The 24,054-nt window shown below is 45.8% G+C and overlaps 1 protein-coding gene and 1 long non-coding RNA gene across 2 annotated transcripts in view; one reads left to right on the plus strand and one right to left on the minus strand.

Annotated features, from left to right (window-relative positions):
• LOC144894242 (uncharacterized) overlaps positions 1–24,054 on the plus strand; it is a 939,403-nt gene that overhangs the window by 864,866 nt on the left and 50,483 nt on the right. The window lies entirely within an intron of this gene.
• LOC137436468 (phosphofurin acidic cluster sorting protein 2) overlaps positions 1–24,054 on the minus strand; it is a 172,681-nt gene that overhangs the window by 6,548 nt on the left and 142,079 nt on the right. Inside the window, exons 18-23 of the mRNA XM_078786465.1 lie at positions 12,940–13,042; positions 11,248–11,290; positions 11,113–11,155; positions 10,786–10,948; positions 4,358–4,605; positions 4,115–4,228 (exon numbers count right to left, since the gene is read on the minus strand). Coding sequence (XP_078642591.1) covers positions 4,115–4,228; positions 4,358–4,605; positions 10,786–10,948; positions 11,113–11,155; positions 11,248–11,290; positions 12,940–13,042 — 714 coding nt within the window. The remainder of the gene's footprint in view (positions 1–4,114; positions 4,229–4,357; positions 4,606–10,785; positions 10,949–11,112; positions 11,156–11,247; positions 11,291–12,939; positions 13,043–24,054) is intronic.

Genomic DNA, 24,054 nt, shown 5'->3' on the forward strand with positions numbered 1-24,054 from the left:
AAAAATGGCCTTAAAACGATCATTCATATATTCATTCATTGTCCCATGGTGTGGGGGGTGGAAACTTCATTTTTTGGTATGTAATATTTTGATGAACCCCTATGTAAACAATAACAAATTAGGCTATGAACTAACAATTAAAGGTACCCATCACCGATATGTAATACTAGCAGAGTTACCCGGCGTTGCCCGGAAAATAGCCAGTCACGCAATTTAGTTTAGTGGGCTTTTTATAGTCCGAGGAAGCCACTCCCCTTGAGCACGCCCTGCTGCCATGCCCCTTGGGAACGCCCCTAGTCTAAATCTGATGCGACCATGTTTTCTGTCGTGAAAATTTACCCCCCATGGATCCCCTCTTCTCTCTCTAAGTCACTTCCTTAGGCTGTCCATGACGCACAACCTAACAAACAACAACAACAACAACATGCATTTTAAGGCCATTTTCCCTGCTAGAGCGGGGGTTAGCCTTGCGGTCCCCATGACAATCTTCTCCATTTTGCCCTTGTTAACCGAACAAACAGACGTTCACATTTATATGTATATAGATAAATGCTTATGATAAAGGATAAAGGTCTCCCACGCGAAAAAATACGACTTGAAGAACTAATTAATGATAAGAAAAAGGACATCCAATAATTGATGAAAGCTTGAAGCCAGAGGCCCAAAGTTGAACAAAAATAGCAAGGGAATGAACCATGAGGGAAAAAAGGAGAGAAAACAGGAGAGAAAAGAGGGAAGGAAACACTGCCCCTGCAAGTGAGAGTGAGGGAGGGCTCGTGGGGTAAAAATGATTTTCGGTAAGGATGGGGGATGATATCAGATGATGGTGCACTTCCTGCTTGAGGCCCTGGAGTGAAGAGTGGGAAAGGATGGCCTCTGGCCTCATGTTTCTTACATGGGAGAAGTGAGAAACAGAGGAGTTGAGGAGTGCAGTCAGCCTGGATTATGGGAATATAACCAGGAGGTGGCTACTGGAAGGACGTGTATATCATGGAGATGCTGGGGAAGGTCGAGGGTTGAAGTGGGAGGTTGTTGCAGGGAGAGCACCACAGAAAGCATCAAAAACTACAGGACTATCTTACTATAATTCACCAAATGTCCGTCCGTCTGTCTGTCTGTCTGCCTGTCCGTTCGAAGGTGCCGTAAAAACTGCTGAACCGATCGCAACGATATTTTGGGTGGGTAATCCTGGGATCTCCAGGAGTAAAATAGGCTATTTAGTTTTCCCAATTTCAGCTTTGGTCTCCAGCATTCTCAGGTTTGGACTCCCGCATAACATTCGCGTTCGCATAACGTTCATTGTGACGATGTTTTCATTGTGACGATGTTGTTTTCCCGGGTGCCGGACAAACGGCTGCACCGATCGCTGCACGGCTGCACCGATCGAACTCGGTGACCTCGGACAAAGACCTTTTATAAGGACACGGGTTGAATCCCTGCTTGAGAAAATTCCATCCACCTCCCCGCCATCATGGCCGTCTCTCCAACTTACAATCCCACGAGATATGCGGAAAGGACGATCCACAACCAATATAAACATCATTAAACATCATTCGTATATAAATATCATGAAAAGTAAATAATGACCTCGGCCAAAGTTCAAACGACGTGAGTTTAATCTCGACAAAAGAGAATTCCACATAGCTATTTGGGTGGTGAATACGCTAACAGATCGCTGTCTCCATCGATCTTGCCAAGGCCGTAACACCTATCGGCTCAAAATGCTTTTAACTGTTGATTTGGTAGTTTTTACAATGAAGGAAACATTAACAATGTTGTTAAAAGTTTATTTTGTGATTAATGGGAGTTATGTTGTTTGGAATGAAAAAAGAGATATCGAGTTCAAGTCGACCCAGATGTCATTGTCGACCCAGATGGAATTAAAGGAAGATGGAAAAGATATATGGAAATGCTGTTGAATACAGAGAATGAATGGGATGGCAACATAGAGAGTAACCCCGTTTTAGGACCGGCAGAGAAGATAACTGAGAAGGAAGTTGAGGAAGCGATAAAAGCAATGAAGAGTGGAAAAGCGGGAGGGCCGACGGGAGTTGTGGGAGATATGTTGAAGGCAGCAGGAAGTTGGGGTGTGAAGAGAATGACAGAGATCTGTAATCTGGTGGTGAAAGAAGGCCGCATTCCAGTGGATTGGGAACTGAGTACCCTCGTCCCTCTATACAAGGGGAAAGGTGACCCTCTGGAGTGTGGCTCGTACCGAGCGATAAAGTTATTGGAGCATGGAATGAAGGTATTGGAAAGGGTGTTGGAGAGGAGGATAAGGAAGAAAGTGAAGATCGACGAAATGCAGTTTGGATTTATGCCAGGAAGAGGAACGACAGTGCGCTTTTCATTGTGAGACAGTTGCAGGAGAAGTACATGGATAAGAGGAAGAAGTTGTTTTTGGGGTTTGTTGATCTGGAGAAAGCATTCGATAGGGTTCCACGCAAAGTATTGACATGGGCATTGAGGAAGTTAGGAGTGGAGGAATGGTTGATCAGAGGAGTGATGGCAATGTACAAAAGAGCGCGCACAGCTGTAAGGACGAAGGACGGGAACAGTGGTGAGTTTGAGATGAAGGTGGGAGTGCATCAGGGGTCGGTACTAAGTCCACTACTATTTGTAGCTGTGATGGAGGTGCTGGCTCAGAACATAAAGGAGGGTTTACCGTGGGAGTTGTTGTATGCAGACGATCTGGTCTTGATTGCGGAAAGTATGGATGGACTGAAGGAAAAGATGAACAAGTGGAAGGAATGTATGGAGACAAAAGGTCTGAAGGTGAATATCGGAAAGACGAAGGTGATGGCAGGCAAGTGGTAAAGCATGTGGTGAGGTGGAAAGAACTGGGAAGTGGCCGTGTGCTGTGTGCAGGAAGGGTGTCGGAGTGAACTCCATTCAATGTACAATGTGCGCTGAGTGGGTTCATCAAAAATGTAGTGGTCTGAGAGGGTCATTTACCAGTGTGGCAGCTACATTCAAATGTAAGGTGTGCACAGAGGGAGCTGCAGATGGAGGAAATGTTGAGTTGGATCTTGGAGACGGCGTGAAGCTGGAAGGTGTGAAAACATTTTGCTACCTCGGAGACATGCTGAATGGAGAAGGTGGATCAGACTCGGCAACGGTTGCTCGAGTGAGATGTGCATGGAAGAAGTTTCGGGAACTGAGTGGCGTGCTGATGAGGAGGAGAGTGTCGCTGAAGCTGAAGGGAAAGGTGTATGCTGCATGTGTGAGAAGTGTTATGATTTATGGGAGCGAGACATGGTTAATGAACGTAGAGCAGCAACGAAGGCTGGAAAGGGTGGAAATGCGAATGGTCCGATGGATGTGCGGAGTATCGTTGAGAGAGAGGAAGACAAATGATGAATTGCGAAAGATGCTGGGAATATTGCCTGTGATTGATGCTGTGAAGAGGAACAGGTTGAGATGGTTTGGTCATGTGTTGAGGAAGGATGAAAGTGACTGGTTGAGAAGAGTGATGGAAGTTAATGTAGAAGGAAGTAGAGGACGGGGAAGACCGAGAAAGACTTGGCTAAAGATGGTGGAAGAAGAAATGCGGGCAAGGGGGTTAACAAGGAGAGATGCAGAAAATAGGGCAAAATGGAGAAGATTGTCATGGGGACCGCAAGGCTAACCCCCGCTCTAGCAGGGAAAATGGCCTTAAAATGCATGTTGTTGTTGTTGTTGTTGAGTTCAAGTGAATGACGACATGCCGTGATGGTTTCTACTTTCTGAACGTGAACTTCGCGGATCAATGTTTCTCTTAATCAATGTTTCAATGAAATCAATGTTTCTATACGTGAACGTACCCGTTTGTTTGTGAACGGGTACGTTTTTCATGGAAGTCCTTCACGAACTTGCTGTCCATGTCTGACGTGCGACTGAAGGTGCCACAGGAATGTGGAATTTATTGGTTTCATGCTTTAGCATTCGCCGTATCTGCATTGCCTGTTTGCTTCTGGCCTCCCACCCGTGCGTAGCATGGGTATCTCTCGAGTGCAATTCATTACAAGAGCCAACGAGATGAAGGTTGATAATGCTAAGTAAGGTGGGAATATGGTTATTGGTCTAATATATAGCAAGGTTAAAAAAAACAACAACTGCATGGACAGGAACCAACCTTTCAACATTGTCTGCTGGTGCTTGGCTGTGCAGATGAGGCGATTTATACCTTCAATCGCCTGGCTCTTTGTCTCCATGTCCTTTTCTTTTGGTTTCTTGCTCAGAAACATAACTTCAAGGAAAGATGACACCATGAAAGAAAGAGCATAACGCTCATTAATTGATGATGAGTGAATTGTTTGAATGAAAAACAAAAACCTCAACAAACCCAATGCACCATGCATAGCTTTATCGTTACTACCTTTTTTGTTCTTCTCCTGTGTGACTATGGTCATCGCCATGGTCGCACTCGGCACAGGTTCGCCACCAGGGGGCAGTCGAGTGACCACCAAAGAGCGAAAGTTGCTGCGAAGTGTCGTTTTGGTGGTCGGAGTATCCCGCCGTTCACATTCGCGTCGCCCGCCCGGAAGGCCTCCGGGCAATCCTATAGCCGTCCAGTAATCGACCTGCAGTCCCATGAGCTCACTTCCTGAGCTACTCGAGCAAGGTCTGCCAAGTTAAGAACAAAAAGACAATCGCAACAATTAAAAAACTGATTTACGACAGGTCATGGTTGGTGAGAACTGAGAGGTCAAAGACAATAGACTTTTTCTTGGGTTAAATATAGGTGAAAAATGAAATGCATAGTTCAAGCTAGCATAGAGCTTTGCTAAGTGATTTTCGAAGCAGGTGCCAGTCCTGAGTCTAACTTAATTACTTTTCATTGAATTTTGTCCCAAAGCTGACCTGCTTCAAAAACAAATAAATTGTTGAGGCACTTGGCCCACCTTGTGTGATACAAATGCATCATCACTATGGCACTCGTGATTATGAATTATTACCCCACGCACATGAAGCAAAAAGCAGGGTTAAGCAATTGGGTCAGGTCCGTTTGTCTGTCTGTTATCGGTTTATGATCGAGGAACAGCTTATTTCAATTGAATACAATATTTTGAATGCACATCAGTGCATAAATAGGAAGATAAGTTTGCTGTTTTACAGAACGTTGGCTTTGAATTCATTCCAATAGCACATGCATAGAGAGGAGTGAGATAATATTTTTACTCTGCCTGCCTGCCGAGCAGTTAAACAAAATTGAAAATTATTCCAAACAGAAAACTTGCTGTTTTTAAGGATGTCATAAAGGACACAAACGACAGGCACGAATAACTAATGTAACGTGTTAGATAGAGTGATGTAATAGACACTGGGTAAAACGGCAGTAAATTTTCTATGCCTTAAAACCTCTTTAAACCTTTATTTAAATTGAATTGTATACTTGAACACTGAAGAACACAAATGACCTTCATAATACTTCCACGAACCTCCAGTTTGCAGTCCTGGACATGTTCTATCACATAATGTATGTCATAAGAGCAGTCAAGCGCAGCCCCTGGGAAGTGTGCGGGACATGTGAGAGGGTGCAGTATCGGGGTGAAACAGAGGCCCTGATATGGCTATGTACGATGTTGCTTGACGCTGCGTTCTATGGTGTTCAATAAAGCTTTAATCTCCTAAACTATGAGCCTGGTGTTGGCGTAGCGGTTAGGGTGCCGGCAGGTACACCGTAGCCCTGCGCATTGTAAGAGGCGACTAAGGGTTGGCGTCAGGAAGGGCATCCGGCCATAAAAACATTGCCTCAAACAGGGAACCATGATTGTCATGGGACCCGCAAGGCGAACCCCCGCTCTAGCAGGGAAGAAATAGCCTTAAAACGATCATTCATTCAATCATATTCTCCTAAACTATGACTCGATGTCATCTTATTACAATGTGGCATATAATACTGCTTCTGTTTCAGTGGTATACAAGTGATTAAAAAAAAAAAATTGATGCAAGAGGTTGTAGAGATGTTACTCGAAAAAGTATGTAAACAAGGTAGGGATGGTCACAATAAATGATCATGTGAAACCATTCCTACATCTTTCTTTGAATAATGGTTTTCCCTCAAAGATAAACTATGTGTGTGTGTGTGTGTGTGTGTGTGTGTGTGTCATTGGTTGTTATCTCCATATGCAGATTTGAGAAGGTGGAGCGGAGGGAGTCCTCCCAGGTCTCGATGTATCCACCTCGGTTTCAGGAAGGGATCATGATTAATGGACGAGTTTGTGAAGTTTTCTTATTCTCAAAGTTTTGTTCCGAGGGTTCTTTTCATGATCATCGAGCCTCAAACAGCTTCCAACTGCAGTTTGTTTGTCATAATTTCCCAGGGATGGTTTTTAAGATCTCTGTAAGCTTATTTTTATCATTCCTGTTACTCCAATACTCACTGGTGCAATTGCAGTGCTCTACAGCTTCCAGGATATTTTCATTATATTTCTGTGATCTTGGTATAAGGTTATTTTCTTTATTTCTGAGCTCTTTAGGCCAAAATCGCTCGGGACTGACACCTCAATTAGTAATGCCTTGTATTCTTTTTTGTACCTCAGTACTACATCCGGTCACAATGCTTTGTTTTCTATGTTCACGTTTGATGGGATCATTATGTTATACGTGAGTATTACATTTGGTTCACGTTTCCACCAGTTTTCTGGAACTGAGATATTGAGACTCTTGCAGATGTGCCAGTGGCTTACCCAACATGCTTTGTTGTGCCTTTGGTTGTAATATTCCACCGTTGTGGGTGATATGTGTTTGTGTATATGTGTGTTTGTTACTTGCCAGAAAGCATTCCGGCAAGTATGTTGGTTGGTTGGTTGGTTTGTCTGTCTGTCTGTCTGTCTGTGCGCAGTACTACGTCTACATCGTTGCACATAGAATCGCCATACTTTACACACATATTTGTCTTGCCCTGGAATAGAATGTGCCCAATTTTTAACTCTCTCGGCCCAAGGCCTCCATTATGACGTCATAATTCGATAATTCGCCAAGTACAAAACTTCATCCAATCAAGATGCAATTTCTTGAGCACCATGTCGGCATAAACTGGTGGAGAAAACAAATAATGATGATGTCATCGGCCACGTGGTTCGGCCGCCATCTTGGAAAAACCGAAAAACTTTGCACCTCTATATCGCCGAAAGTGCTGAATAGAAAGAATTGAGACATGGCTCATTGTAAAGAACTCTCCATGGGGAATAAAATATTGTTGCGGTTTTGGAATAAAGGTTAATTCCCCCTCTTAGTTAGTTACACCACAACATGAAGCCTCGCGATAGTTCAGTTATTTCTTAGTAAATGTAAGCGTAGTCCTTTCCTGTTTAGTTTTGCGTTGAGTAGGCCAGTGAGCTTAGGTGTTCTTTTGGCGCTTTGCTTTGATGCTTTTGGTTTGGCGCTGGGATGCCACGCGGCAGGCCTGGGCAAGCATACCGAGGCCGAAGGGATGAGCTGCAGGGGGAGTGGCCGGTAAGCAACGAGCCGCCAATCAGGGCTCGAGGGGAGTGGCTAACTACGACGACCAGAGGCGGGGTTTGGAACATTCGAGTCGGGCCGGGGCGGGGCCATATAACCCTGCTACGAGCCCCCCACCTCAGAACGCACGAGAACAGCAGCAGTACGCGTGTGAGTCAGAACGCAGTTCTCGGACGGCAATTGAGAAAGAGTCAGGTCGGTCAGAGTGTGTGCAAGTTACAGTTCTCTGTGAGACGATTTACAGTTCCCCGTGAGAGTGAGTTGGGTTGAGCTTGAGAACGCGAGTGGAGCTGCAGGACGAACGAATTGAATTGCCGATTGTACACGAACTTTCCCTGCGCTCTGCCACTGTATTAATCGCGCGCTCGAGAGGACGACCCGCGCCGGGCCACAGACACGCGATTTCCTCCTGCCTGCCTTTGCCTGCATACGCGCTGCGAGGATTTCCTCCTGCCTGCCTTCGCCTGGATACGTGCCGTGAACATCGGAGAGCCATGCCGGGCGAGCTGCCCCGGGGCGACCGATGGCAAAGCGCGCTTGGCACGCGAACCTGCTCTTCTTCCATTACCTCATGTGAGTGATTGGGTCCATTTGTCTGGGGATAAGTTAAACTGATTAAGCTCTGCTCTGTGTCCCTTTCCTTTCATTCTGATCATTGTACATAAATAATAAATTGTGTTCTTCCTCTGATTTGACCGTCCTGTCCCTTCCATCCATTGGCTTCGCATATAACGAATAAAACCGCTCGAATCGGGTTCCAATAAAAGTAACAGCACGAGTCACGTGATACGCATAACGCTCGGGCGTACTCGATTAAGCGTGGCTCGTGCGAGGCTCGATCCCCGCTTTCGTGGCAGCGTGGGTACCATAGGTACGTGCGAATTTGTCCCGAAACCCTTTTTCACGTTTGCCCGGAAGTGGCGATTCGGTCTCGCGGACCCGAAGACACAGGGGGGAAAAAGGGGTTTAATCCCCCCTCTAATGGGAGCGGGCTTCGGGAGATCCGCAACAATATGTTAATGATGATGTCATAGGTGCCTCCATTATGACGTCAAAATTCGACAAGAACAAAACTTCATCCGATCAAGATGAAATTTCTTGAGCATAATCCAGGAATAAATTAGTTTAGAAAACAAATAAAGATGACATCAGTCACGTGGTTCGGCCGCCATATTTATCCAAAATGGCCGATAAAAAAAAGTACATTCCGGCAAGTCCTCAGTCTCTGACCGATTTCTAGTTTGTTTGTGTTTGTGCGCGTGCGTGCGTGCGTGCGTCTGTTCGATATAACTTTGTCTTTTCAAGGGACAACCATTATCCAAAAAAAGATGTAGGGATGGTTTCACATGATCATTTCTTGTGATCATCCCTACCTTGTTTACATATTTTTTGGAGTGACATCCCTACATCCCTTTACATTAAAAAAAAAAGTTTTTATTACTTGTTTCATCACTTTGTTTTTGAAATATATATATATATAGATGTTCTACTACTGGATTACAAATGTTGTAGTACAAACTTTATAGTCGTGCTCACATTGTAATGGTACTATGCATACTTTAAAGACGATCTAACCTTCTAAATAGTACGCACTTTATAGACATATACATACATACATGGGTTGTTACATACATAGGTTGTTGCTGCCACTGACGTCCTGATAATATTCACCGTTAAACACACCCATATAGGTCTGACTGACCCTCGGGCAAATGTGTCTTGTGGCCCCGCCGCCATACCATCAGACTGATTGACAGTCAGAGTCCCGTCCACCCTGCTGATCCCTTCCTATTTCTTTACACAGGAATGCAGTTTTGCATACTTCTCAGGAAATCTTTTCAAGCTATTAAAATTATGATAGCAAAGGATGCTGCACCAAGTAAAACTCTGTCGGATGGTACCAGTCATTACCATCGAATGAGGGATGATGATGATAATGGTGGTGATGATGATGATGATGATGATGATGGTGGTGGTGATGATGCTGATGATGATGATGGTGATGATGGTGATGATGATGATAATGGTGGTGACGATGATGATGATGATGGTGATGATGGTGGTGGTGATGATGATGATGATGGTGATGATGGTGATGATGATGATGGTGGTGATGATGATGATGGTGGTGATGATGATGGTGGTGATGATGATGATGATGGTGATGATGATGCTGATGGTGGTGATGATGGTGGTGGTGATGATGGTGATGATGATGGTGGTGATGATGATGATGATGGTGATGCTGATGATGGTGATGATGATGATGATGATGATTCTGGTTTTGCCCAAACTCCTTTTTTTGCTTTTGTGATGGTCTGGAGCACTGAAAAGTGATCCCTGCCAAGGCAATCAACTGAACAGACCTGGTAAGCTCTCATATGTCACCAAAGCAACTTTTTAGAGAATATATTCCAACTTTAGTTTTGTATGTAGCGGGTGGGACCGACATTTTTTTCTGTGCCACCCTTACATATAGATTGCTAGGGCAATCACTCTCTGATAAGGATGGTATAGAAGACTGCTTCTGTACGGTAGCGCTAAATTTCCGGATTTTTTAACGAACTTTAACAATCACTATTTTATTGAAATTGAAGTATAAATTTGAACACTGTGTGGGGTTGTACTCTCCAGTTCTATGAATTCTCTAGTTAAAGCTTTTCTTTGGTTCGGATTTCTTTGTATGTTCAAACCAATAGGGTAGAACATGTATTGACAGATCAATGTATTTTAATCCCTCAATGTTGAATTATTTTCTTTCCCCTTAGATGGTTAATTGAAAGCAGAGAATATTCATGCACCCAAATAACTTGGCCACATGTAGGTTTTATAATCCCGATTTTTGTGGCAGCTTTGCCAATGACTTTTAATTTCACAAACTGAGACAACTAAGCTATAAATTGTGATTACAATCAAATAATTCACTTCACCTCCTCACTTCGAAAAAATATATAAAAAATTGAGGCACGTTTTGTCATCATGTGCTCTGATTGGTTGTAAAAAGCATTGAAAATTTCACAGCTAATCAAGGGCACAAGGCCAGACGTGGCTCCCTCTTCAGAAAAGAATACAAGTTCACCAATGTGTATTTGCTCCCTACTGGTGAAGTTTTTCATATGCCAGGTGAAAGATTGTACAATTATTCGATTTAGCAATTCTCCGTTTTTGAAATTTTAGTTTTGTTAAAAAAAAGAAAAAAAAAAGAGAGACTATACAGTGTTTGTGTGAATTAATCACTGAATACACAAATTAAAACCAAACTTGTCTTTGTATCTCTACAGTATGCTCTGGATGATATAGCACACGAGGTGATTATAAAAAGGGGGAAATAAAACTGACCCGGTTGTGACCTGTCCACTGCTGACAGAGGGTGATGGGGGTGGTGTGGCAGACATATCCTTCACAAAGACAGTTGGCGTGGGAGAAAGAGTTTGTGTGGCTTGTACAAAGGGGCCCACTGAAGTTCCAACGGATAGCGTGAGTGTGCCATCATCAGAATCACCTGAAAACAAGGTAAAAGAACAACGAGTCACACTAACAGACAACAGCAGCCATAACGCAACTGCTATTTTTGACCCTTTGGTAACACCTAAAGACCAGTTATCGTAGTGAACCATATCAATCAGTCAGTGTCACAGTGCGATTTAACAAGAGGGCATCACAAACCTGAATTCTGTAGAGAGTGCTCCACAATTCCCACCACCACCACCTGCCAAAAGAGCAACAACTTAAAATAAGAAGTACCTGATCAAAAAATAAAACAACCAATAAACTACAATATCGTTCAGAGTAACAACTTACACCAATGAAAGGGATGAATTTCTGACATGTATCTTCATCAGCACTGCAGGGAAAACATGCAAGAGAATGTATAAAAAGCCAGGCATTTACCGCCGTCAACATAGGTTCCGACATCTCAAACTTATAAATCCTGATTAAAATTATAAGGTGATCAACCCAACCCATCTGTATTTTTGCAATAGTATCAAACTAGTTTCATATCAGGTCTACTGCAAAGATAGTCGACCATTGTGCTAACTTAGCAGGCTCACGCATCAAATAAAACTGCACGAGTCTGGATGATTTCATGTTGATAAAAATAGGCGAACCAAATATTGGAAGAGGTGGAGTGGAGCTTCAATCCTACTAGTTATGGTAAAGGTGGGACTACACCATAGTCACAAATTATTTACGCGTGATTGCTAGACAGTGTATAATTTCAGTGTTTGGTTAACGATTACATTTTTCATCTGGAGCAAATTGTTTAAATATATATACTGGTGGACCCCGACACTCGCGGATCCAGCGTATTAGTGGTTCATAACATGTGACCTGCTTCTACATTCGCAGCCCTGTGCTTCATGTATTCGCGGTTTTTCGCGAGTGCAAAACATTTTTTTTGATCGGGAACCGCAAGTGATTAATTAATTATATATCTGTTGTTTAGTCTTTTTTTTTTTTTTGTATACATAATCGAGGCTCGTGAGAGTTAACATTTATCACACAAACAAATCAAACAGACAAACAAACAAAATATATAAAAAGGGGAGTGGTAGACAAGATGGGGAGAGAAGGGGAAGCACATAAACACAACATTTGAGAGCAGGGACATCGGGAATGTGTGGGAGGGAGAGGGCTTGGGGGGAGGCAGCATGGGAAGGGGGGGAAGGGGGGAAGGGGGAAGGGGAAGGGACAAAGATAGACGTCGAAGCCTTATGATTCATTTTATATGATTCTACATGCTGCCCTGTCTCCTAGAAATCATTGAAAATGGTTTAGATATCTTTAGTCTGTGTAATGTACTGCTTTATTGGTAAGGCTAAGGCTTTTCACTAAGGTAAGGCTAAGTAAGGTAAGGCTAAGGTAAGGTAACTTAAGGTAAGGTAACTTAACTTAAGGTAACTTAACTTAAGGTAACCTTACTAAGGTAAGGTAAGGTAAGGCTAAGTAAGGCTAAGGTAAGGCATATTCACTTTCCACAAAGGGCATGCTCTCGCGAGATCACAGTCGATCCCGTACGAGCGGAAAGTGAATATGGTCATTCACAAAACACAGAACAAAACCACAAACATGAACCAGGAAGAAAGATTTACGGTACATTACAGACCGCACACGGTTAAAGTGTGTTCCACAAAGCGCGTCTTGATCCTAAAAATAGTTGCCGTGTTAACTGCTCGGAGTTTAAGATTGGAAGATACGGTATTCTGTATTATCTTACAAAGATAGACGTTGAGATTAAATTGCATAATTTTAAACGTCCTGGCCATGTGTTAGAATTTCATTTAATTTTTGATCCAAAATAAAAGTCAATTTTTACTTACCATACCATGAACCAGCCTTGCTGATCGGTGCAAGATATCCATGGTGTAATTATGCATGAAAACCTCACAAAGGAGCATTTCTACACACAATTACCACTTCTACTGTATGCAAGAAGAATGTCGGAGACTTATTTTTACAGTTGCGTTTCCCATAGCGCATTGCTATGCTTACCTCTTCTGTTTATACGTGAGCATCGCTTCAGCAATCGGCAGCTGGTGAGATACAGCAGCACCAGAAATGAACTGCACTGTGCGCATCGCCACATCCACACTGTCTGCAGAGAAGCGTGGGCACGTCGAGTTACAAATGATACAGCACAAGTGGCGACAGCAACGGCAATGAATGATGCAAGTGATTAGCCTGTTCGATGGCAGTTTTACCAGAAACTCATTGGGTAAATCCTACTCAATAAGTGCAGTATTTAAATGTGACTGCAATTTTAAAGGATAAAACTTCTTCTACAATGGACTAATTTCTCCGATTCACAAGTTCATTCCAAACTCCATTCAACTTTTTTGTCCATTATCTCGACCCTAGTGCATGGGTAGAGTAGTGAGGCTATCAAAATAAAGCTAGCATTCACCTCTTGAGAGGCAAACCCAACTGATAGCAACCTGCAGTCATTCCACAAAGCTATATTTCCTCACCAAAGGTTTTCATAGAGCTAAACATCCAATGAGACCACCTTGCTGTAATGTGCATGTTACCGTTCTTGAAGAAACGTTAATACTCGTACTTTCAGAGATATTGCCAGCACCCTGGCCAATTTCCAAAATTCCTACCCTAACCTACAGAGGGCATTGCATCAGCAGCATAACCATGCACTCAGCAAATGATGCTACCCCCACAGCCTTGTGCTGCATACAGAAGAAGAACAACAATAATAATAATAATAACAAAAATAAGAACAAGAAGAGGAACAACAAGAATAACAAGAACAACAAGAACAAGAAGAAGAAAGGACATTCACAATATCTCTACTAGATCATCGTCCATAACATGGCTTCTACCCTCCTTGGTCTTGCATACAGCCACTGCTGAAACATGTAGTCAGGCTGCAACTTGCTGCATGGAAAGGCCTTCACTAGCTACAAGAATGATATTGTTACGGATCCGGGGGACGGCACTCCCGTTAGCAAGGGGGGGTTAATCCCCTTGTCTTGTTAAGCTGGCCGTCCGACCGGTCCTGGGGGTATGACGTCACTCCCGGTCAGCGCTGAATAGGGTAGTAGGCCAATTCTTCCTATAACCTAAGTACCAGCGCCTTCCGGTAAGCGAGGAAATACTCCCGCCCAGGCCGCAGCGTAATAGATGGATTGCGCCGAGCGAAGCGAGCTGCGACGCGGGCCGTTAACAAAGGACTAAACCCGATTATAAGCGGTTCTGCCGAAATCGCGCCACAGGTACTCAATCGGGAAATCACGAAAGCGATCGGACGAGAATGAAACCAAGAATAAGAAGGAACAGGTATTTATTAATTAACTATACAAAACCAAAGAAAGAGAAGGAACGAAAGCAATCTGAAGAAGAAGAAGACAGCGCAAATCCTTAAACAGTCTTACTTAAACCCACAGGACAATACAGACAGACTCACACGAATAGGGAATTGCAGGCAAGAATGGCTGGAGGAGATGGTTCAGGTGGGACAATAGGGCTGGAAGGTTTGGCAGGGTACAGCAAGCAGGTCCGCCCCAGCTCCACGCTCCGGGCTGGAAGTTAGCAGCCGGCGGCTCCACGTATTCAGCTTTACACGGCAGGGGCTTCCTGCAGCAGCTCCGCGCAGCTCGTCTCTCCTGCCTTCTCACCGACTCTCCTGCTCCCTCACTCCTCTCTTCATCTGCTGCCTCTCCTCACTCATCTGCATAAGCAGTCCCTCGCAGTCCCTTTTATTGGCCTTGGCCGTATCAAGCCGCCGGCCCCGCTGACACGCCTACCGGTGGGCTCACCTCGGCGATGGTTGGTTGGTAAGGGCTCTCTGACTCCACCTTTGATGACGAGGTGGTGCCACGCCCGTGATCCGGTGGCTCCTCCCCCCTTCTTCTCCGATCTTGGCCTCATGTGCAATGGAGTTTTGGGGCGTGGTGCCAACGAAAACAGCCCAATGCAACGGCGATGAACGCCAACGAAAACAGCCCAATGCAACGGCGACGAACGCCACTGAAAACAGCCCAATGCAACGGCGACGAACGCCGCCTTACTGGCACTTTGAAGAGACGATTGGGTCACTGAAAGGGACCTATCTTATTTGATTGATGCAACGTTGAGTCAACTATTGGAAACACAGCCTTACCTGGAACACATAATAATGACATAACTATAGAGAGGTCCTAAAGTGTCCTACGTGTTGTACATGGACTAACTAAGGTGCAATCTTTAATTAACAGCCAATTAAGGGGACATGTACACAGGGGTCATTTATAAGGGAATTTACTACTAAATTTACATGTGAAGGTTCTAAAAACCGTAACAATATATATTGTTGCGAATATGGAATTTGGCCTCCATATCCGCTTGTAAATATTCCCCTATTTTCTCCAATACTCCCCAACTTTCCCCGATCCCCCATTCCCTAGTCCCATTGCATGTAAATAACAATCAGTAGAGCCGACCTTCCCCTTATTCCCCCATTAAATGTCGTGCCCAGGTCCACCGCACCACAGGTAGACAACTTTCGGACATCTTCCTAGTTATTCTTATTCTATGTCAGTTAAGGCCTCGTTTCCATTAATTATGACTCTTCGTTGCACCAGAATGTGATTATATGGCACCAGTAGTGAGTTTAGGACCTTTCCCATACCTCCTCCCATCTTCTTCCCCAAACAACAACAATAACAACAACTACAACAACAATTACAACAACAACAGAGGAGATGGCGGCGGAGCGGGGGAGGATGCGTCCTCACACCGGCTCGATTCGCTCCAGACCATGCGCTCCACGGGGTTACCACGAAGGGGCTCCTTGTCAGCTCCTCGTCAAGGGCGGAGCTTGGTAAACCCCCCCCCCGCACCCAATAAGAAGGGCGGACCGATTCCATCTGGGCGGAGCTAACGAGCCGAGGGCGTGTCACTCCCCGCCGGATAGACGCGGCCCCGCGCCGGATGTGACGTGAGATGCGCCCCGAGCTTGGAAGGACAAGACGCCACCCTCCCGAGCGCTGAGCGACCTCCCCGGCATCTCCACCAAAGTCGCGACCCACGAGCGCTGAGCGACCTCCCCGCATCTGCTGGACACCACCGTACGTGATTCTGTCCCTGAGCCAGGTGCACCTGAGCCATCGACTGCCGCTTTCCTCGCCATCAAATCCCGTGTGAGTCAGCGTTGTCCCGTTTATCTGTGGTCTGTCTAGGGTTAATATAAGGTTGTGTCTAAGTGCCCACCTTCCTATGTTTCCCTCTTGTCCCTGTAATCTAACCTTTTCCGCCTTAATATAACCTCCTCCGGAGGTCTTGAGAACTGAACCCCTGGTGTCGTATTGTGTGATTGTAACCCAGCCGGGTGTCTTCTCTTTCCTATTGAGCCAGCGTAGCGCGATTAGTTAACATTCGGGCACAATCGGGTAACTTGTACGGATACGGCGGCCATCCCGCTCGGCCCACCATACCATCAAAGTCGTATCTGTAACAATTGGTGTCGAGGAGTGAGATTGGACCCGGAGCGCGTTTACGCGCTCGAAATTATAACAGCGAAATTTGATTGTGTTTTACAAAAAAAAAAAAAATAATAAAAACCCGAATTTTGAAAGTCGCGCTATGGCGGATCAAGACAGCTGGGGTCCGGTAGGGGAGAGTGAGGCAGGGTCGGTCCAGGACCAAATTGAGGGACGTGAGGAGAGCGAAGCAGCGAGGGTAGCAGACGCGCAAAATGGCGCCTCGCTGGTCACCGCGCCCGTGACCGTGGCAGCGCCCCTGGTGGATCCGAACCTTTTTATGTTGCAAATGAGGGCCCTTATGGAACGATTAGAGGGCCAAATGGGGGTAATGAGGGACGAAGCGAGGGGTACTGGTGAGGGGTTAGACAAGAAATTTGGGAAGTTAGACAATAATTTTGAGGAGTTAGACAAGAAATTTGGGAAGTTAGACAATAATTTTGAGGAGTTAGACAAGAAATTTGGGAAGTTAGACAATAATTTTGAGGGGTTAGACAACGGGATAAAAGAGGTGAGAAATGGGTTAATGGGGGTAGAAAACAGAATGGCCGCTCAAGAGAATCAAATGGAAGGGATGCAAAAAGGGTTAGAGGGGTTAGAAAACAGTATGGAAGGCAAATTGAGGGACATGAGGGACCAAGCGGAAAGGGAAGTTAAACAAATGGAGCAGCAGATAGAGGGGGTCAGAATGGGGGTAGAAACCAAACTGGATGCTCACAGGGAGGAAATGGAGCAGATGAGGGTGGCATCTGGGCAGGAGATGCAAGTGATGGGAGAGGAGATCAGAAGAGGAGTGAGTGAGGAGGTCGGAGGAGTGCGCGAGGAGGTGAGGCACTGTGAGGAGCACATGGAAAAGGAGGTGAGAAAGGGGACTGTAAAGTTATAAGGGGGGCTTATTAGTGCCAGAGGACTGGGGGATTGAGGAGCGATAGGCCCGGTGGGAGAGGGTGGCATCCCTGCCACCTTTCCCATGGGGGGGCAAAGGAACACTAGATTATGGGGTGTATGGCAGTGAAAACTAGCCCGGGTGGGTTAGGTTATATTGATAGGGCCCTAGAAGATGACATTAGGTGACGTTAAGATTAGTTAGTGACTGATACCTGTAGTGGGGACGCAGGTAGATTAGTATGGATGATAATGACGAGGGAGCGCAATAGTTTAAAGGGACGACTGGGAAGCGCAAGTTTCAGAAGGGAGTAGTTAGCTGAGATGATGCCGTGTTTGTGAGAATTGAACAGGTGTGATTGCACAGGTGTGCAACTGGACAGGTGTGTGGAGCAGTGTATGAGTAGTGAGTGTGTGGATCAGCGCGAATGCGCTTGGGGAGAGAAGGGTGCAGGTGGCACCAGGTGTGAGAGCACAGGTGTGCAGGTACAGGTGTGTGGAGAGAGTTGGAGTGAGTGGTACGGAGTGGTGTGCATGGTGCGAAGGTGTGGATGGGGGAAGAGTGGACCCCTTTCACGAGTACCCGGGGCGGGTAGTGTAAGTGTTAGGTAGAGGGTACAGGTAAATTGTGGTTGGATATTGGCATTTGTGGTGCGGTTGCAGAATGGTGTTGTGGATGGGTGCATTAGTGTTGTGGAAATGGCTGGGCGTGTAGCCTGTTAGTGTGTGTAGTTGGTTGGGCACTCCACCACTGTGAGGATGTCGGCCAGGTGAGGCCGCAGGTGGGCTCTGGGAGCCGGTAGTTGTGAGTGGGTGCCTGAGGATCCCGGGTGTGGATCGGGCAGCCCAGTGCCAGAGAGGGCACGGAGTGGGGAGAGAGCCAGAGGGCCTTCCCCAGGTAGTTAGGTTAGGGTGAGGAGCAGGTAAGCTCGGAGGCAACTGCAGTGGTGGAGGTGTGCAGGTGGGTAGACCCACTGGGAGAGGTACACGCCGCAGCCCAGAAATTGTGCGAGGGCACCGGGAGATGAATCGGGGGAGTGAGACCCCAAATTGAAGAGCACCACAGTTTGGCCAATGGGAATTGGTTTTTAGAACCCATAGTGTAAGAGGGCCAATGGTTTGGCCGGAGAAAGACCCCGGGTAGTGTAAAGTTGTAAAGTCATTTAGGAAATAGTTAGGATTGAAGAACCTGTCGCACCATACGCAGCCACTTACCTGTGGTGATGATGATGACTCCACACCTGTGTTTTCTTTGTTTTGTTGCAGGAGATGAATCGCTGTGTGGATTTGTGAGACGCATCACGACGTGGATGAGACATTGGGGTGATTCCATCTCTCCCTCCCTAGGAGGGACTGATGATGAATTGGTAATGGCAAATTATGATGTTGAGTTGGAGATGGCAAATTTTGATGAGAGTTGAAAATGGCAAATTTGATTGGTTAGGAGGGAGAGAAGACGAATTTGGTTTATGGGAGGAACGGGGAAGACAGTAGGGATGTTTGTTGATTTGTAAAGTAGATGTTTATGGGTAGTGTTGTGTTTTGTGGATACAGTAAGGGGTAAGGGAGGGGCCATGTAGGTTACCTGGTGGGGGGGGGGCGTACGATAGGAACGTACCTGTCTCACCTGGTTCCCATGTGCCCCCAGTGTGCATCACCTTACATTGCGTGCACTTTTGCGCCCTTACCACCTTACTCACTTGTTTCTTCTTTTGTCTCCCACCTCCGAGGATCTGGCTTTGGGGTAGAGAGAGAGGAGAGAGAGGTGCTGGCTACGCAGTTGTGGGCCTGCACTTTCGCTGCTTGCTGCTTGGATCGATACACCATATGGACCGCAATGGTTGTGGCCACCCACCATGGACCGCAGCTCTTTTGCGGCCAAGCACCACCCGGGGATGGACCTATGGGTCAACGTGGCACCTATGCCATACAGGTGAACCACTTTTAATTAACACCACTGAAGGCCACACGAAGAGCAAGAGACACCTGCAGGGTTAGGGGTTGTCGAATTTATTTTTATTCCAATGAACAATGGTGACTGCACCGATTGGTGGTGGGGTGGTGCTTTTGATGCTGGGAAAGGGTGCTCTGCACGTCATTAAAGGCCGTCGGCCACAGAGCACTCGTGGGTTGGTGTATCGATGTTGGCAAGCGCGCTCTCTCTATGCATAACATCTGCATGTGTCCCTCCAAAAACAGGTCCTGGATCGTAGTGTAAATAGCAGCGTAGTCTTGTAAATAATGCTCCCTACCGGCTGTATGTTTAGTTTGAGAATTCTTTCCGGATTCGGTTATCCTGTGGGTGTGTTTCTGTGAGGAGAAGGGTGCAACGTCGCAGGGGGACATATTTACTCATTTGTGAATATCTGTAAAACTGTCGCACTCAGGGTAGAGTTAATAGTAGAGGGAACTACATTGCGTGCCACACTAAAGTAGGTAAAAATTTATCGGGTCGGGACGCCCCGAGGGTAGAGAAGGGTGCAATGTTGCGAATATGGAATTTGGCCTCCATATCCGCTTGTAAATATTCCCCTATTTTCTCCAATACTCCCCAACTTTCCCCGATCCCCCATTCCCTAGTCCCATTGCATGTAAATAACAATCAGTAGAGCCGACCTTCCCCTTATTCCCCCATTAAATGTCGTGCCCAGGTCCACCGCACCACAGGTAGACAACTTTCGGACATCTTCCTAGTTATTCTTATTCTATGTCAGTTAAGGCCTCGTTTCCATTAATTATGACTCTTCGTTGCACCAGAATGTGATTATATGGCACCAGTAGTGAGTTTAGGACCTTTCCCATACCTCCTCCCATCTTCTTCCCCAAACAACAACAATAACAACAACTACAACAACAATTACAACAACAACAGAGGAGATGGCGGCGGAGCGGGGGAGGATGCGTCCTCACACCGGCTCGATTCGCTCCAGACCATGCGCTCCACGGGGTTACCACGAAGGGGCTCCTTGTCAGCTCCTCGTCAAGGGCGGAGCTTGGTAAACCCCCCCCCCGCACCCAATAAGAAGGGCGGACCGATTCCATCTGGGCGGAGCTAACGAGCCGAGGGCGTGTCACTCCCCGCCGGATAGACGCGGCCCCGCGCCGGATGTGACGTGAGATGCGCCCCGAGCTTGGAAGGACAAGACGCCACCCTCCCGAGCGCTGAGCGACCTCCCCGGCATCTCCACCAAAGTCGCGACCCACGAGCGCTGAGCGACCTCCCCGCATCTGCTGGACACCACCGTACGTGATTCTGTCCCTGAGCCAGGTGCACCTGAGCCATCGACTGCCGCTTTCCTCGCCATCAAATCCCGTGTGAGTCAGCGTTGTCCCGTTTATCTGTGGTCTGTCTAGGGTTAATATAAGGTTGTGTCTAAGTGCCCACCTTCCTATGTTTCCCTCTTGTCCCTGTAATCTAACCTTTTCCGCCTTAATATAACCTCCTCCGGAGGTCTTGAGAACTGAACCCCTGGTGTCGTATTGTGTGATTGTAACCCAGCCGGGTGTCTTCTCTTTCCTATTGAGCCAGCGTAGCGCGATTAGTTAACATTCGGGCACAATCGGGTAACTTGTACGGATACGGCGGCCATCCCGCTCGGCCCACCATACCATCAAAGTCGTATCTGTAACAATATTGTTACGTTTGTGGAGGTAGGCATGGAATACCTTAGGAGAGTTCAGAATGTGTAGGTTTTAGTATGGACCGTGTGACGCTAAGAAAAAGAAGCCCATCTCGATGTACATAAGCAGGGCAAATGTTCAGGTTAAGTGTTTGCATGTCGCCATAAGGAGGGTGGTTTTGTGTACTAAATTACTAAATTACCCTTCAGTGTGTAGAATCAGAATTCAATACACACAAAGTGGTTAGTCATTACTTAAACTAAAATTTTTAATATCAAGCATATATGTATTTGGATCTATTGATTACCCTTGCAATGGTGTGCAATCCTTCAAAGCATTGCCATTTATACACCAATGTGAGCAAAGTTTTAATTTTTCCCTCCCCATTCTGAAGCTGATACCCTTACCTGCTATTAGAGCAGTCCTACACCTACCTTTGGGCTATTTATAGCATGTGCACAAGTCACAACAACAATGCATACAGTACATGTGCTATGTATACGAGGAAAATATGTACAGTGCATCGCCAAAGTGTGTACAGTACATTTCCAAAATGTGTACAGTGCATCACAACATTGTGTCCAAACAAAAATCATGATTACCAAGTTCCTTTTGGAAGTGCATATTGTTATATTGTCTGTGACCTGTGAAGTGCATATTGTCTGTGACCTTTTTCTTCTTCCTTCCCCCGCCAACCCCCCTGTGAGTTAGACCAAGTGGTTTGGTCCATGTGTATAAAGCCTATGATTGGCTGTGGGGCAGGGGAGGGGCCAGGAAGGTGATTCAGAGGAGGGAGTGGCCATTTTGGAAGAGGGCTCATGGCGGAGTGCCTTTTCGGGTGTTGTAGAGTTTCCAGCTGCAATCTCTCCACCTGAAGGGTATGCCGGATCAACCCCCAGCAGCCGCCTCCCTACCTGAAGGATGACTTTGATCGAACTCTTGCTGCCGTATCTCTACTGCCTTGGGGCCTACTCGTGGACTTGCCTACTCCTACCCTCTCGTGCGGAGCCTGCACTGGGGCCCACTGCTGGGCCTGCCTTGGGGCCTACTCATGGACTTGCCTACTCCTACCCTCTCGTGCTGGGCCTGCACTGGGGCCTACCACTGGGCCTACCGCTGGGCCTGCCTTGGGGCCTACTTGTGGACTTGCCTACTCCTACCCTCTCATGCGGGGCCTGCAGTGGGGCCTACTGCTGGCCTACTCTTGGACCTGCCTACTCTTGGACCGGCCTACTCTTGGACCGGCCTACTCTTGGACCGGCCTACTCTTGGACCGGCCTACTCTTGGACCGGCCTACTCTTGGACCGGCCTACTCTTGGACCGGCCTACTCTTGGACCGGCCTACTCTTGGACCGGCCTACTCTTGGACCGGCCTACTCTTGGACCGGCCTACTCTGGTTTTTCCCTCTCTTCTCCCTTCTTTGTTTGATGTGTAGGAAAAGATTTTTCATGTGATAATCCATAAATAAAGACAGTGTGATTGAAGGGTTGGCTTGGTGTGCTTCAGGCCGTAACAATACGATTCCGCACTCATAAATCGTGAGCAAAACTTTAAACGCGTTTATCTCAGAAGAGAAGTGTAGTTCAAATTTGGCACAGTTCATCTTTTCAATGTATCAAATGTCCTGAACTATTAAAAATGAGATCCAGTACCTAACTTTTTATTTTATTTTTTTCTGACGAGGTAAAGATAATTTTACAAAATGAATGTTGAATGTATTTTTAAATATGGTACATCTCTCTGTACATGTTGGTTAGTTCATCATAAATGCATACATACTCCAAATCTGAACAAATTTGAATAATGCTTCAATAGTTATGACGAAAACTCGGAAATTTAATGTACTGCTTTGCGTTCGCAATTAATATGCAATTAATATGCAATTAGATGTGCAACATCACAAAATTGAGTCATGTGATTGAGATTGATTGATGATTTTTGATTGATGATTGGTGATTGATGCTTTCAGTGATTGATGCAATTTGATTGATTGATGATTTGATTGATGCAATTGATGATGATTGATGCGATTGATCATTGAGTCATGTGACAAAGTTAGCAAATTCTTCTCCGATTGCTAGCTCACCTTCACTCTTTCATTCCTCTTTTCTCCCGCCTCTGGAACAAACTCCCACTCCCTTCAATCCCAGTCCTCCCTCCAGGTCTTTAAAACAGCTGTTCACCACCATCTCTCTCCCCCATCGCAAACCTTGATCTTTTCTACCCCCGCTAATTCACCCCAGATACACTTTTTTGAAATTCCAACTTCTTTCCTGGAAGTCCTTGCAGGGTCCATATGTTTTATACCTCTCCCACCTCCCCCCAACCCCTCTCCCTCCCACAGTTCTCTCGATGTCCCTGCTCTCAAATGTTGTGTTTGTGTCCTTCCCCCCCCTCTCCCCATCTTGTCACCGCTCCCCTTATTTTGTGTTTTATGTGTTGGTTTGACTTTTTGTGTGAATAATGTTAGCTCTTCCACGAGCCTCGATCTTGTATACAAAAACAACACAAAAAAAAAGTGTAATAAGATTTTTAAAAATTACGTTTTGAAAGCAAATAAGTATTTTTTCTTAATTTAATGGAATTTTATTTTCCTCCGAAATATTTATGTAACAAGTAACCGGAAGATCACTGATTACAATTATCCTCAAATGGCCACACACATTATAAACTATAAATAAAGAGGATGAAATTTTAGTAAAGTGAGGGTTACAATCCGAGACGTCGAAAGGAAAAGAGAGAGAGAGAGAGAGAGACAAAGAAGTTAGAGAACTAACTTGTCACGTAATCCAGGCCCTCACCAATTGGGTTCATTCGCACGAGATATCTAGATCTGATCGACACATAATTGCGTCATTAGGAAATATCTGTCCAATAATTATAACCCCTCCATCCATCCGGCCTATCATGGGCAATCTCCGTATTACAGAATGCATCACCTCACCTGTTCAAAGATTCACGAATTAAATAAGATAAGGGAGTTACGCAGCTGGCAGCCCCTTAAATTTACGCGAAACACTGAGTTTAGCCTGTCATCCTTCCGAGGTCGGCAAATTGAGTACCAGTTTGCTGGGATGAATGATCACGGTGTGTACTCCGATTTAGAATAGGTACACCGTACCCCTGCGCAT

Source organism: Myxine glutinosa, chromosome 11 (assembly GCF_964187855.1).
Source record: "Myxine glutinosa chromosome 11, kmMyxGlut1.1, whole genome shotgun sequence".
NCBI classification, from domain to species: Eukaryota; Metazoa; Chordata; class Myxini; order Myxiniformes; family Myxinidae; genus Myxine; species Myxine glutinosa.